Source organism: Humulus lupulus, chromosome 5 (genome assembly GCF_963169125.1).
Source record: "Humulus lupulus chromosome 5, drHumLupu1.1, whole genome shotgun sequence".
Lineage (NCBI taxonomy): Eukaryota > Viridiplantae > Streptophyta > Magnoliopsida > Rosales > Cannabaceae > Humulus > Humulus lupulus.
This window is the reverse complement of record NC_084797.1, coordinates 7936177-7949604: the sequence shown is the minus strand read 5'-3', so window position 1 is coordinate 7949604 and position 13428 is coordinate 7936177. Positions and strand designations below refer to the sequence as shown.

Genomic DNA, 13428 nt, shown 5'->3' with positions numbered 1-13428 from the left:
TGAATATACAAGAAGGCATTTTGGCGGGAAATTCTATTACAACAGTAGACAATCAGGGAGTGGATTGTATAGCTGCTTTTTCAGTATTTTGTTCTATAAATACCAATCTTTGTTTTGTGCAAAGGGGACTGACTTAAGCATCAGAATGTCTTTTTGCAGGAACAACTAGACGATTCAAAAATCATCAGAACTATATGTGTCACCTGAGGAGATCGGAGAATCGACATTTGATATTGAGTACCTCCCGAAATAGAAAGATCGAAATTATTGCATCAACAATATTATACAATGAAAAATGATCAGCTATAGCCTAGCAAGAATACTCAAACTCTTTTATTTCTCCAATAACTGCTCCAACTCTTTATACCAAAACCAGTCTTGAAGCAATAAACAAGACCAAGACTCTCTCTCTCAACCCTTACAAAATCACTCAGAGTGTTTCGTGAAGAACTCTAAACGTGTGTTTTAGCACAGAGAGACCAAGCAGTATCTACATAGGCTAGGCTAAGATACAAATACTTCTAAAATTAGAAGGTTGTCTTAAAAAGAACTATCAGCTTTCCCAAAATAAAAACCTTTTGAACAGAGTTACTATTATGAGAATTATTTATACCACAAATACAAATCAATAATCACATTAAAAGTCTTATGTTATACATCATCACCAACATGACTTGAAGTCTTTAATTAATCATGCCTAACACTTTAGAAACAGGCAAACCATACATTGACTACCATTCACTGAGTCTTTATTACAGCTATAATATAATATTCATATATAGATAAGCTTATTATGCAGTGAGAATCACAATGATATAATATATGACATATATCTTCACTCATGATCACCACTATCAACAGCACTGCGATCCTGCTGATGAATTTTCATATCATAGTGAAGGGTGTCAATCCTATTTTTCACCACCAAATTTAAGCCACTCTCAATGGCCTTTTTCATAGAAAAGGACTGGCCTCTCATAACTTCTTTTGCAATCTTTCCTTTGTTTTTCAAAGAAAAGGCTTGCAGACTTACACTCTTCCCCGTTTTGCAGTACATTGCGAAGGCCTCGCAATTGTTTTCGAAAATGTCGAAGTGGCCAAACCCCTCGTCGGATTTTAGAATATCGGTGGCGCGTTGGACGACTTCGTCTTCGGAGTAGCCGCAAGAGCCGGTGGTGCATGTTCCTGAACGGTTGAGGACTAAGTTAGACGATGGGACACCGTACTTGAAGCGAAAGAGCCTGTGGCCTTTCAGGAAGCACTTAAGGCAGGTCTTCACCACTCCTCGGTTCTTCTTTGGCTCGTATCCACAGTGTTTACATCTCTCGATTTTGAAATTATTATCTGCAGATGATTCTGATTCGGATTCTTGTGTTCTTGTGAAATGGATCACTCTATTGTCCCCAACATATATTCCTGCAAATATATATATATATATATATTTGTATATATAATAGTGAATACAAGATTCATATACATCTATAAATCATCTATAAACTAAAACTTATTTGTACTGAATTGAAGCTTGACAATATATCCACGAGACTACAAATATATATTAGGTATATTACCTATATATGAGTATGAAGTTAGGGTTTTATTTTGTACTTTTTGAAAAAATTAATTACAGTCGATCGATCTGTGTGATGCTACATATTGGTAGCTCCGATCATCTAGATTATTAGGAATCATTTCAAGGATTTATATATATATATATAGTTTTTGGTTCTAGGGCGATCGATGATCAATTTAGATTTATTACTAGCTAGAGCTAGCTATGTCCAGCTCTAGTTTATATGTGCAGACGAGAAAAGAGAAAAGAATCGAAGTGCGTATAAGAATTAATTCAAAGAAGGATTTTTCATCGAAATATAGTTAATTGGCCTAAATTTAACATATTACAATCTCAAATTTAGATCAATTTTGCAGTTTTAGCAAAAGCCCTAAAATATATCCTTTACTTATGGAACCCTGAAAATCAGGAAAAAGTATTGTACTTTTGTTTTCCAAGAAATTAAAGAAGAAAAATTCTAACTTACCATGGTGAGAATATGCATGCAGATTTCTGAAGCTGTACACATGATCTCCTTTTCGAAGGGAGCTCCGATTAGTCCTGTTTGAGATCAAACTCATCGTTGTTTTTTGCTTAATCACTAAGATGAACTGAATTTGGACATATTTATATATGTTGAGAAAGCTTTCTTTATATTTTATTTTATTCTTTTTTCTTCATTAAATTAATGGATTACATTAATTTAAAGCTTTGGTACGAATTAAGTTAGACGATATATACTTGAAGCGAAAGAGCCTTTGGCCTAATTAAGCAGTATTTTTAAAAAAATTCCCAGAAATTCTTGGCCAGTACTGATCTAATAAATTATGACGTATTGGAAAAGTAAACAAAAATTATAGTGATATATTTATTATATATATATTTACATGATATAATTGTGGATGATATTCCATTTAATAATTAGTTCGTTTGTACTAGCTTAATGTTATATATATATATATATGCTAGCTAGAAGCAACGTTGAATGAACGTTTGTTTAGTTTCAAAATTATAAATATTGTTAATTTTAATAAAAATGAGTTTACTGTTTATATAATAGAATGAATTATAGTTCTATAATATACGTAAATATTTATATCAATAATATATACATATATGAACAATTGACATAGACTAAATGGTATATATGTAAATTACAATACTATTTAAAAAGAAATTAATAATAGAAATAAAATAAGAATAGAAAAAGTCATAATCTAGACAATAGTATACATGCATAAACTATTTTTAGTTTCTAATGTATCTTGCAAAGTCCTTTGGTGAATGTGATGAAGAAAAAGATCTTCAATCACTTGATAAAAAATAAACTATTATAATTAAAAAAAATTATATGTATGCCTGTATTATTTTTAAATAAATATAATTTAATTATTTAAATTATCATAAAATATCTTAAAAATATCCTATTTTACTTAATTTTTGTTTAAGTTTATGTGTTGACGCCGTTTTTCGTCAACTTAAAATGTAGAGCGAATAAACAATAGGAACCATGGCGCAGATGAATAATACAGTAAAACAACACGAATATTACGTGGTTCAGCAGTTAACTCTGTCTAGTCCACGAGTCAATTTTATTAAGGCTTTGGAAATTTTAGGAAATCCTTCAGGGATGAATTCTCCAGAAATTTCCTCAAGATATTCAAAAATTCGTCCCCCCTAAGTGTTCATGATCTATCTATTTATAGAGGGTTCTCAGAGTTCGTTCCCACATATTTCGGGAAGATACTCCAATTTATTAATGGAAATAATGACATTAAATTCTGTAACTTCTATATACAAGGAAACGTCCCCTGAAGACCAGGGGGCATACAACAGACTAGTTAATATCTAGGTAGGTAACTATTTGGTACCCTGTGTTTTTGCAAAGTATTATTTTGGTACCCTCTATTTTCAATAATGCTCATATGGTACCCTGTATTTTAAAATCATACATATTTAGTACCCTAAACTCAAATTTAATTAATAAAATTTTACCAATTTAATCAAACTGTTGTTAATTATGTAAGTTCCAAATTTAAATTTAATTACTTAATTACATATAACTGATGACAGTTTGATCATATTGACAAAATTTTATGTATTAAATCTGAGTCTAGGGTATCAAATATGTATAATTTTAAAATACAGGGTACCATATGAGCATTATTGAAAACAGAGGGTACCAAAATGATACTTTGCAAAAACATAGGGTACCAAATATGTAAATTCCCTTAATATCCCTTTAATGTAGGGAAGTTACAACAATAAATGTCTTTTGAATGCATGGACTGCGTCTCATCAGATGACCTGCTGAGTTGTTCGAGGTCGGTAATCAGCATCATACCGGTCAAAGTCTATAAATGAGCTATGAGCTAGGTACCTTTCCCCAAGACCAGCTCGGAGCGAGTGGATACCACCGAGACTGTCACACTCCGAGGTTATACCCGTGCCAGGTTCGGACTACTTGATCCGCAGACACCCGACATCGGGGCATATTCCGACGCTAACCCTTTCAATCTCATAAAGAACGTCGAGGTTAAAAAGTCTTCGAGGTTGCCATCTTGACTCTAGGATTCGACATCTGGATCATGCACATGTAGTTCGGGTATTTTGAGCTCGCAATTGACGAGTCTAGCTATTGAGATCACAATCTCGGGTCTCGAAATCTGGGTGTAACATTTTGCCCCCTCAAAAGTATTAGTTCGAATCCTATGAGAAGGAAACTTTTGAACTACTTCCTTCGAGAACCGTTCCATCACACACTCGAGTATGGACACGTGTCAGCTGGGTATTGCTTACTCAAGGTACTCGAGTACCTTGAAACTCTGCCCATGATCGTTCGCCTGCCACCTCTATGGTACCATCATGTCATTTATCACTGGCCGTCGGATCTGATATGGAATCTGGCCAATGGCCCAGATTAATCTCGCCTTTTGCATTCTCACGGGTTTATAAATTGGACTCCAGTCGTCTTCCTCTTTTACTCCCACGTTCATTTCAGAGAGAAAAAAGGAAGAAAGAAAAAACCAGAACCCTGCCCATTTCTTGCATGTTCTCGAAGCCGAGTAGACAAAGTAACATTGGACTCTTCGACTCAGTGAGGTCGCACTTGCAACCGCTCATTCGCTCATCCATTTTTCTGTTTCCTTCGATTGCATTATGTAAGTTTTCAGTTTATGGCTTTTTTACGTTATACATGTACGTTTTTTTTGTATGCTTTTACCTCTGTTACACCGTGAGTGCAAGGATTTATGCTAGTTTTGTGCATTAGGATTAGGGTGATTCGACTAATAGTCATTAGGCTCAAACCCAGTTTCTACGAAAGAAGGTCCAAAAATGGTTCATTTTCTGGGTTTTCAAATTTTAGGAACCATATCTTGCACACCAAGATATTGGGTACAAAATCAAGGTTTTTAAGGAATGCACGATTCCCAAAAATATCACCTTTTAGACAACCGCCACCTTTTTTTCCCTAAAATTTCAGGATTTCCCATAACTTATCCACCTTCCTTCCTTTCTGGTGGATTACATGCTCTGAGATTGGCTTCATCCTTTGGATGGAGCTTGCCTTGTAGTCTCGGTCATTCGAGCTTAGGTACTATTTATTTCTTTATTTCTTGCTCGCTTGGCCCTCACCCTTTGCTTTCTTGTTAGATGCTGCAGAATTCGGGAAAGTGGTGTGTTGTACCCAGTTTTCGAGCCATGTTAAATGTGACCTCGAAAGTTGGGTTCACAAACAATTGGACTCGTAAGGTTTAGAGTATGCCCCAGGACTAAATATCGAGCCTGCAAGACATAGACAACCTCGAATATGGTGATCTCGAAGTGTACATGATCTCGAAAGGTAGCTCCGGAGACGCATCCATCCTCAGGGATGACCTCGGATCAGGGGTCCCAAGCTCAACGCACATACGATCTCGAAAGCCATGTGATCTCGGGAGATGTCTCTAGCTCGAAAGCTGACGAGAAACCTGGGAATCTAAGGCCTTGGAGATATATGATAAAAACCTTGAATATCTATAAGTGTTGTCCATACGAGATGTAATCCTCATTTATTACTGTAAATCCCCTAGAATCGTGGGATATTATTTGGTCAGTTATACGTCCCCTGATCTTCAGGGGACGTTTCCTTTTATATTTGATTATAGTCATTTAAAGCCATTTATTTTATTTACACAAAAAGAGTAACTACCCAAAATATGTGGGATAGTATTTTGCAGCCTTCTCTATAAATAGAGAGGTCATGCACCATTGTAATGGACCGAAATTCTGAACCTTGAGAGAAAACTCTGAAGAATTCATGCTTAAGAATTTTCAGAGATAATCTTGAGTTTAATAACAGAGACTCGTGGACTAGGCAGATTTAACTGCTGAACCACGTAAAAATCGTGTGTTTGTGTCGTTATATTTTAATTGGCCATTATCAGTTATTGTTTACGTGCTCTCCTTTCACTGTTGACGAAAAATGGCGTCAACAGTTTGGTGCTTTCATTGAGAGCCTTAAGCATTCATCCCTGAGAAAATCATGGCCACAAACAATCAGAACACACCTGAAGAAAATTACCCAAGACGTCCTGGAAAACAGCCAATGGAGAATCCGAATGTTGAAGAGAGAAGTGGGTCTTCTGATTCCCGGGGACCACCTCCTCCACCAAGAGATGAGGATATGTACTACAATCATGAGCGGTACGTTCCTATTGTGGAACTTGAAAACCGGCAACTGAAGCAGCTGTTGGCAGAGGCCAACAAACGGAATGAGGAGTTGACAAGGATAGCCGCAGAGGCGCAGGTGGCTCAGCCCCCGCCTTCGCGCGAAAACCAAGTCCCTCCTCCAAGGGACATGCATGTTCCTCCTCGGAGGCCCCGCGGGCGTCCATGAAAGGACGCTGCCACAAGGAGGCCGACTCAACCTCCGGCACCAGCAGAGCCATCTGCTCCACCTAGGCCCCAGAGGAGTACTCGGGCTCGGGCCCCGGCTAACCCTCCTATGGAAGTGCCTGTGGGAGCTGAGAATAACCGAACCCCTGCAGAGGCTCGGACTCAGGTACCTGGGAGTGCACCAAACGTGACCGACCCATCTCGGGCGAATTCTGGACCCTCTAGGCCGCGACAGGGGTGGCAGCCATCGTCGCCTATACGGTTCCCTCCATCACCCATAAGATATCCTTCGCCACCCCGCAGGAACGCTCAACCAATTCGAGATCAGGATGAAGGGCGTACGGGGGAAAGACAAGGAAACAGGGAGACTTTCCAGGAGTGGAGAGGCGCTCCATCTGAGAAAAGTCAAACATCTCGGTCTCGCACGGTGGAGACGAGGCGACGTGGGAAGAATCCATCACGAAATAACCGAGCAATGAGTTTCACCAGTGATGAGTCCGGAGATACCAGGTTTGTCAGTAAACATGACCGAGGTCGTAATAAAACTGGAAGCCGCAAGAATCGTCCCGACCTGCGAAATCATCTTAACCAGAGTCGGGGTAATGGAGATCAAACAAATCTAGACCTGAGGGATCGCTTGAATAGGCGTAGAGATCCCTCCCGGAGACGCGAGCCTGGAATCACGATCGATGACAATCAATTCCAGACAGTACCTCCTACTGACCCAGTCCAAGAAAGAATCGATCAGCTCGAAAGAGCCTTTAGGCTTTTAAAGAATGAACGAGGAAATGGTCGATATGAGGACTCTGACGGGAAGCTCGAGCCGTTTGCTCCCCATATTTCCAACACTCAATTTCCTCAAGGGTTTCGGATCCCTCACGTCCCAACGTTTGAGGGAAAAACCGACCCGTGTAGTCACCTGAGCACGTTCAACACTATCATGAGAGCCAGTAACGTGGGTTACGAGCTCCGGTGCATGTTGTTTCCAACATCATTGGCAGGGCCTGCCAAAAGTCGGTTCGAAAAATATAAGAGACACTCAATAACTTCTTGGGAGCAGTTGTCCAAAGACTTTAAGAAGCAGTTCAGAGCAATGATGGGGGTCAGACCAGAGGCATCCACCTTAACTAACGTCCGACAACAGCCGGGCGAAACACTAAAAAGTTACCTAACAAGATTTAATCTGGAAGTAGCCCGAGCTCGGGACGTAGATGACAGTGGGCACCTAATGGCTATCCGAGCTGGTGTATTACCGGGAAGTGCCCTTTGGGATGACATGCAAGGGAAACCGGTAAGGTCAATAACCGAGTTTAACAGACGAGCGCAGAGGTTTGTCAATGTAGAGGAAGCGAGGTCGACGCTCAAAGCGACACCCCAGTCCGAAACTACAACGATAAACATCAACTCTGCCTCAACCTCGGTGGACCCAGCAGCTCCAAAGCCTGCCACGGAGAACCCCTCCAAGAGAAAAAAGAACGAAGGAAGTAACCCCGAAGCTGAGGGAGGAAAGAAAAAGAAAGGGGAGAGGTATTTCTCCGTGTATAGGGTATACACCGAGGTCAATGAGTCTCGGGAGAACATATACCTGGCTAATGAAAACCAGGTCCCCTTTAGGCGCCTAAACCCGATGAGAAATAAAAAATCCAAGAGGGATTCCAGTAAATATTGCCGGTTCCATAGAGACACCGGGCATACAACAGATGAATGTCAACAATTGAAGGACGAGATCGAAGGGTTGATCTCGAGGGGTTACTTCCAGCAATATGTCAAAAACCAGAGTACTGGTCAGGCGGCCGCGAGCCAGAGAGTAGCCGCTCCTCCGACGACACAAAACAATAACTCCTGAGCTCGGGAAGAGGACAGGCCCCCGCCGATTGATGGAGAGGATGTAATAACCATCTCGGGAGGGCCTCACCTCGCAGGAGGGGGCAGGAATGCCCAAAAGAGGTATGTTAACGAGTTGAAGATAGGGGACTGATCTCCTTATGAACCCGAACCTAGGGCACCAAAAAGCCAGAGGATTGAAACACAACCAATAACCTTCACCGAGGAAGATGCCTCCCATGTTCAGTTCCCTCATCATGATCCGCTGGTCATTACTCTTCAGTTGGCCAATAAAAGGGTCCACCGAGTTCTCATAGATAATGGAAGCTCAGTCAACATCCTTTATAAAGCAACCCTCGAGAAGATGGGGCTCTCCCTTCGCGACCTGAAAGCATGTGCAACTACTTTGTACGGCTTTTCAGGAGAAGGAACTGCCTGTATGGGATCCATTGAGCTCCCCATGACCTTGGGAGACTATCCAGTCTCGGTGACCAAGATAATGGAGTTCGTGGTAGTAGATTTACCATCTGCCTACAATGTCCTGCTCGGGAGACCCGCCCTGGTCGGGCTGGGGGCAGTTTCATCAGTAAGGCATCTGGCCCTTAAGTTCCCGACCCCTAGCGGAGTCGGGACATTGAAAAGAGACCAATTGGCAGGGAGGGAATGCTATAGCATCTCCTTGAGAGGAAAGAAACAAACGAATGCTCAAGCACTCGTTATCATACAAAACAAAGACGGAACGGTTTTAGAAATTGATGAGGAGATTGATCCGAGGATTGAGGAGAAAGTTGACCTCGAACCTTTAGAGGAGCTCGAAGAAATTCAGCTCGAGGAAGCTGATCCCTCAAAGAAGGTGAAGGTCGGAAAACACCTCCAAGATGAGGCAAAATAGCAATTAATCTGTTTTTTGAAGAAAAACCAGGATGTCTTCGCGTGGTCACACTCAGACATGGTAGGGATAAGCCCGAATGTATCAAGCCACGCTCTAAACATAGACAAAAGCTTTCCCCCAAAGCAACAAAAGCAAAGACAGCTGGACGAAGATAGAAAGAAGGCGCTAAAGGAGGAGGTTGACAGGTTGAAGGCGAACCGATTCATTAGGGATGCCCTTTACCCTGACTGGGTAGCCAATCCGGTGTTGGTCCCAAAGCCCAATGGGATGTGGAGAACATGTATTGACTACTCAGATCTCAACAAAGCTTGCCCAAAAGACTGTTTTCCGTTACCAAGGATTGACCAGCTCGTAGATGCCACGGCGGGGCATGGCCTGATGTCGTTCAGGGATGCTTATTATGGATATAACCAGATTCCCATGCATGCCCCCGACCAAGAACATACGAGCTTCATCACGGATAAAGGGCTATACTGCTATAATGTCATGCCATTCGGGCTCAAGAATGCTGGAGCCACATACCAGCGGCTCGTAAACATGATGTTTTCAGAACAAATAGGGAACAACATGGAGGTTTATGTTGATGACATGCTTGTAAAGTCTCAACTCAACAAGAACCATGTTGATGACCTCGAAGAGTGCTTCGGCGTGCTCAGGAAGTATAACATGAAGCTAAATCCTCAGAAGTGCACTTTCGGGGTATCTTCAGGATAATTTCTGGGCTTTATTGTGAACTCTCGTGGAATCGAGGCTAACCACGACAAGATCAAGGCCCTGATTGACATGCCCTCACCTCGAAGGCACAAAGATGTCCAAAGTCTGACTGGCAGGATGGCAGCCCTAAGCAGATTCATCTCGAAATCTACGGATCGTGGTCTTCCATTTTTCAACTTACTGAGAGGAGGTAAGAAGTTTGAATGGACAGAGGAATGCGAGCTGGCCTTTCAGGAGCTCAAAAAGCACCTTGCGGAACCACCCATCCTGTCAAAACCTGAAACGGGGGAAATACTGTACCTATACCTATCAACTACCAAACACGCGATAAGCGCAGTGCTCGTTCGAGAAGAAGAGAGGGTGCAAAGACCCGTTTACTACATCAGTAAAAGATTACTGGGGGCAGAGTCAAGATATCCATTGATGGAGAAACTCGCGCTCAGTCTAATTCATTCATCCCGTAAGCTCCGCCCCTACTTTCAGGCACATCCCATCCATGTACTGACTGATCAACCACTTTGGCAAGTCCTATCTAAACCAGAAGCTTTAGGTCGACTTCTTAAATGGGCTGTTGAGCTCGGACAGTTCGAGATCACCTACCACCCGAGAACGACCATTAAGGCACAGGCGTTGGCGGACTTTATAGTGGAATGTACTGGTATAGCCAACGACGAGGTAATAACCACGGCCCACGAGCTGTGGAAACTTTACGTCGACGGTTCGTCAAATGAAAATGGAGCAGGGGCAGGGGTCATTTTGGTTACCCCCGTAGGAAGCAGGTTTCATTCTGCCCTAAGATTTGGCTTCAAAGCATCGAATAATGAGGCCGAATACGAGGCTTTGCTCGTGGGACTTCATATAGCTAAGGAGCTCAAAGCTAAAGATATACATTGCTACAGTGACTCCCAGCTCGTGGTTAATCAAATCCTAGGGGAATACTAGGCTCGTGGCACTAGAATGGCAGCTTATCTGGAGAAGGAAAAATCCGCATTGGAGTACTTCGAGTTTTATGCAATCGAATAGGTTCCCCGAGAACGAAACTCAAATGCAGATGCCTTAGCTCGACTCGCCACATCCGCCGAAAATGAAGAGCTGAATGGTGTACCCATAGAACACCTATCAGCACCTAGCATTAACGAGCCAGAAGAGGAAGATGTGTGTATGATCGAAACAGAGCCGACCTGGATGACCCCGATAGTTGATTATCTCGAAAATGGAATTCTTCCAAAAGATCGGAACCAGGCTCGAAAGTTGATGTATCAACTTCCCCGTTACACCATTTTGGACGGAAAGCTATACCGAAGGGGATATTCCATACCATTACTTAGGTGCGTAACTCCTCCCGAAGCTAAGAAAATCATTGAAGAAATTCATGAAGGGTTCTGCGGAGATCACACCGGGGGGCATAGCCTGTCCAAGAAGATCATACGCCAGGGATATTTCTGGCCAACCATTAAAACGGATTCTTTCGAGTATGTGAAGAAATGCGAAAAATGCCAGAGATTCGCCACGATACCCCGAGCCCCACCATCCGAGTTGACCATGTTGACATCCCCATGGCCTTTCGCGGTATGGGGCATCGACCTCATAGGCTCCCTCCCGACTGGCAAAGGCGGAGTGAAATATGTTGTAGTCGTCATGGATTACTTCACAAAATGGACGGAGGCTGAACCATTGGCAACTATAACTTCAAAGAAGATCCTTGATTGCGTAGTAAAGAGCATCGTGTGCCGATACGGAGTGCCGAGGAAGATCGTTTCCGACAACGGAACCCAGTTCGATTGCGACTTGTTCACCAACTTTTGTGAAAAGAACGGTATAATAAAGAGTTTTTCATCAGTGGCTCACCCTTAAGCGAATGGCCAGGTCGAAGCTGTGAACAAAACTCTCAAGAGTTCTTTAAAGAAAAAGTTGGAAGAAGCAAAGGGACGGTGGCCCGAAGAATTGCCCCAAGTCCTTTGGGGATACAGGACCACAGCTCGAACCTCGACAGGAAATACCCCGTTCTCTCTAGCATACGGCTGCGAGGCAATGTTGCCCATTGAGATAGAAATCCCAACGATCCGAACTCAGATTTACGATCAAAGTTCAAACCACACTCAGCTCGAAGAAACCCTAGACTTGATTGAAGAAAAAAGAGAAGAGGCTCAGCTGAGAAATGCTGCCTACCAGCAACGAACTACCAGATATTTCAACAAGAGGGTTCGAGATCGAAAATTCGGAATGGGAGATCTGGTGTTAAGACGCGAATTCTTGGCAACTCGAGATCCAGCAGCTGGAGTGCTCGGGCCGAACTGGGAAGGACCGTACCAGATAGAGTCAATCATCCGGCCTGGTGTGTACAAACTTGCGAGATTGGACGGGAGCCTAGTACCATGAGCATGGAATGGCGAACACCTTAGACCTTACTATCAGTAGTGTAGGAAAAGTATTGCCTATAACCATGAGCTTCTATTTGTATTAGTTTGTTTGTCTTTTGATTACCATCAAATAAAGATTTATTTCATTTAGTATATTATCTCTGTTTATTTTTTATTTTTGCAATCTCTTTTAATTTAATAACCTATGGTCACAGTCATAGGATATTAAGGGGGCATCATTGGTATATATACCATCAGCTTAAAAAATAAAAAATATATGAAGCATTTGGATAGAACCAGATGCGCGAGCTTAAATAGTTCGGACATAACCGAATTATCAAAAATAAAGTATTTGGATATAACCAGATGCGCGAGCTTAGATAGTTCGGACATAACCGAATTATCAAAAACATATAAAGTATTTGGATATAACCAAATACGCGAGCTTAGATAGTTCGGACATAATCGAATTATCAAAAACATATAAAGTATTTGGATATAACCAAATACGCGAGCTTAGATAGTTCGGACATAACCGAATTATCAAAAACATATAAAGTATTTGGATGTAACTAGATACGCGAGCTTAGATAGTTCGGACATAACCGAATTATCAAAAACCGAAAACGTTTGGAGTTAACCAGATGTGCAAACTTAACAGGTTTGGAGCAAACCAGCCAAAAAACTAATCGACGATAAGTAGGAACCTAAACCTACTTCGGGATAAGTCGAGATCGAGGCTGGAATATCTTAAAGAAAAATAGTTTCGAACTCTTAACCTTGGAGCAAAGACTCAGGATGAGGAAAAGTGACTAAGCAGAAAAGATATAACCAGATCATTCACATTACATACCATTTAAGTACTTTTGGGTTCATGGTTAAAGTAATATCCGACTTTGAAAAATAACGAGGTCGGAAGTGGATGATTTGAACAAACTGTGCATGAATGCATTGAGCTTCGAACCTAAATCCACAATATGTTTGTATGAATAAATAAACATAAATGATTCATCCATAAAAAATGTGCAAAATATTTCGAGACAAGAAATGTAAAGCATATATAAGTAATATTTAAAGAAATTGTATTAGCCCCATGGGCATAAATTAAAATAGTTACAAAAATAAGGGGATGCAGCCCCAATAAATGATTTCCCCGAGATCAGATTTAAGGAAGAGGAGTCTCCTTGGCCTTCTCAGCATCAGTAGCA

General features: G+C 41.5%; 1 protein-coding gene across 1 annotated transcript; it reads right to left on the bottom strand.

Annotated features, from left to right (window-relative positions):
- Nucleotides 1-835: 835 nt before the first annotated feature.
- On the bottom strand, nucleotides 836-2165 carry LOC133778794 (protein LEAD-SENSITIVE 1-like). The gene is made up of 2 exons (XM_062218818.1): nucleotides 2040-2165; nucleotides 836-1416 (listed from the first exon to the last, which is right to left on the bottom strand). The coding sequence occupies exons 1-2, from the start codon at nucleotides 2131-2133 to the stop codon at nucleotides 836-838; spliced, it is 675 nt and encodes a 224-aa protein (XP_062074802.1). The 5' UTR covers nucleotides 2134-2165.
- Between the last annotated feature and the right edge of the window lie 11263 nt (nucleotides 2166-13428).

Coding starts and splice junctions, on each gene's coding strand:
- LOC133778794 (XM_062218818.1), bottom strand. CDS start 2,133: ATGAGTTTGATCTCAAACAGGACTAATCGGAGCTCCCTTCGAAAAGGA. Junction 1,417..2,039: donor GCATGCATATTCTCACCATG/GTAAGTTAGAAT, acceptor ATATATTTGCAG/GAATATATGTTGGGGACAAT.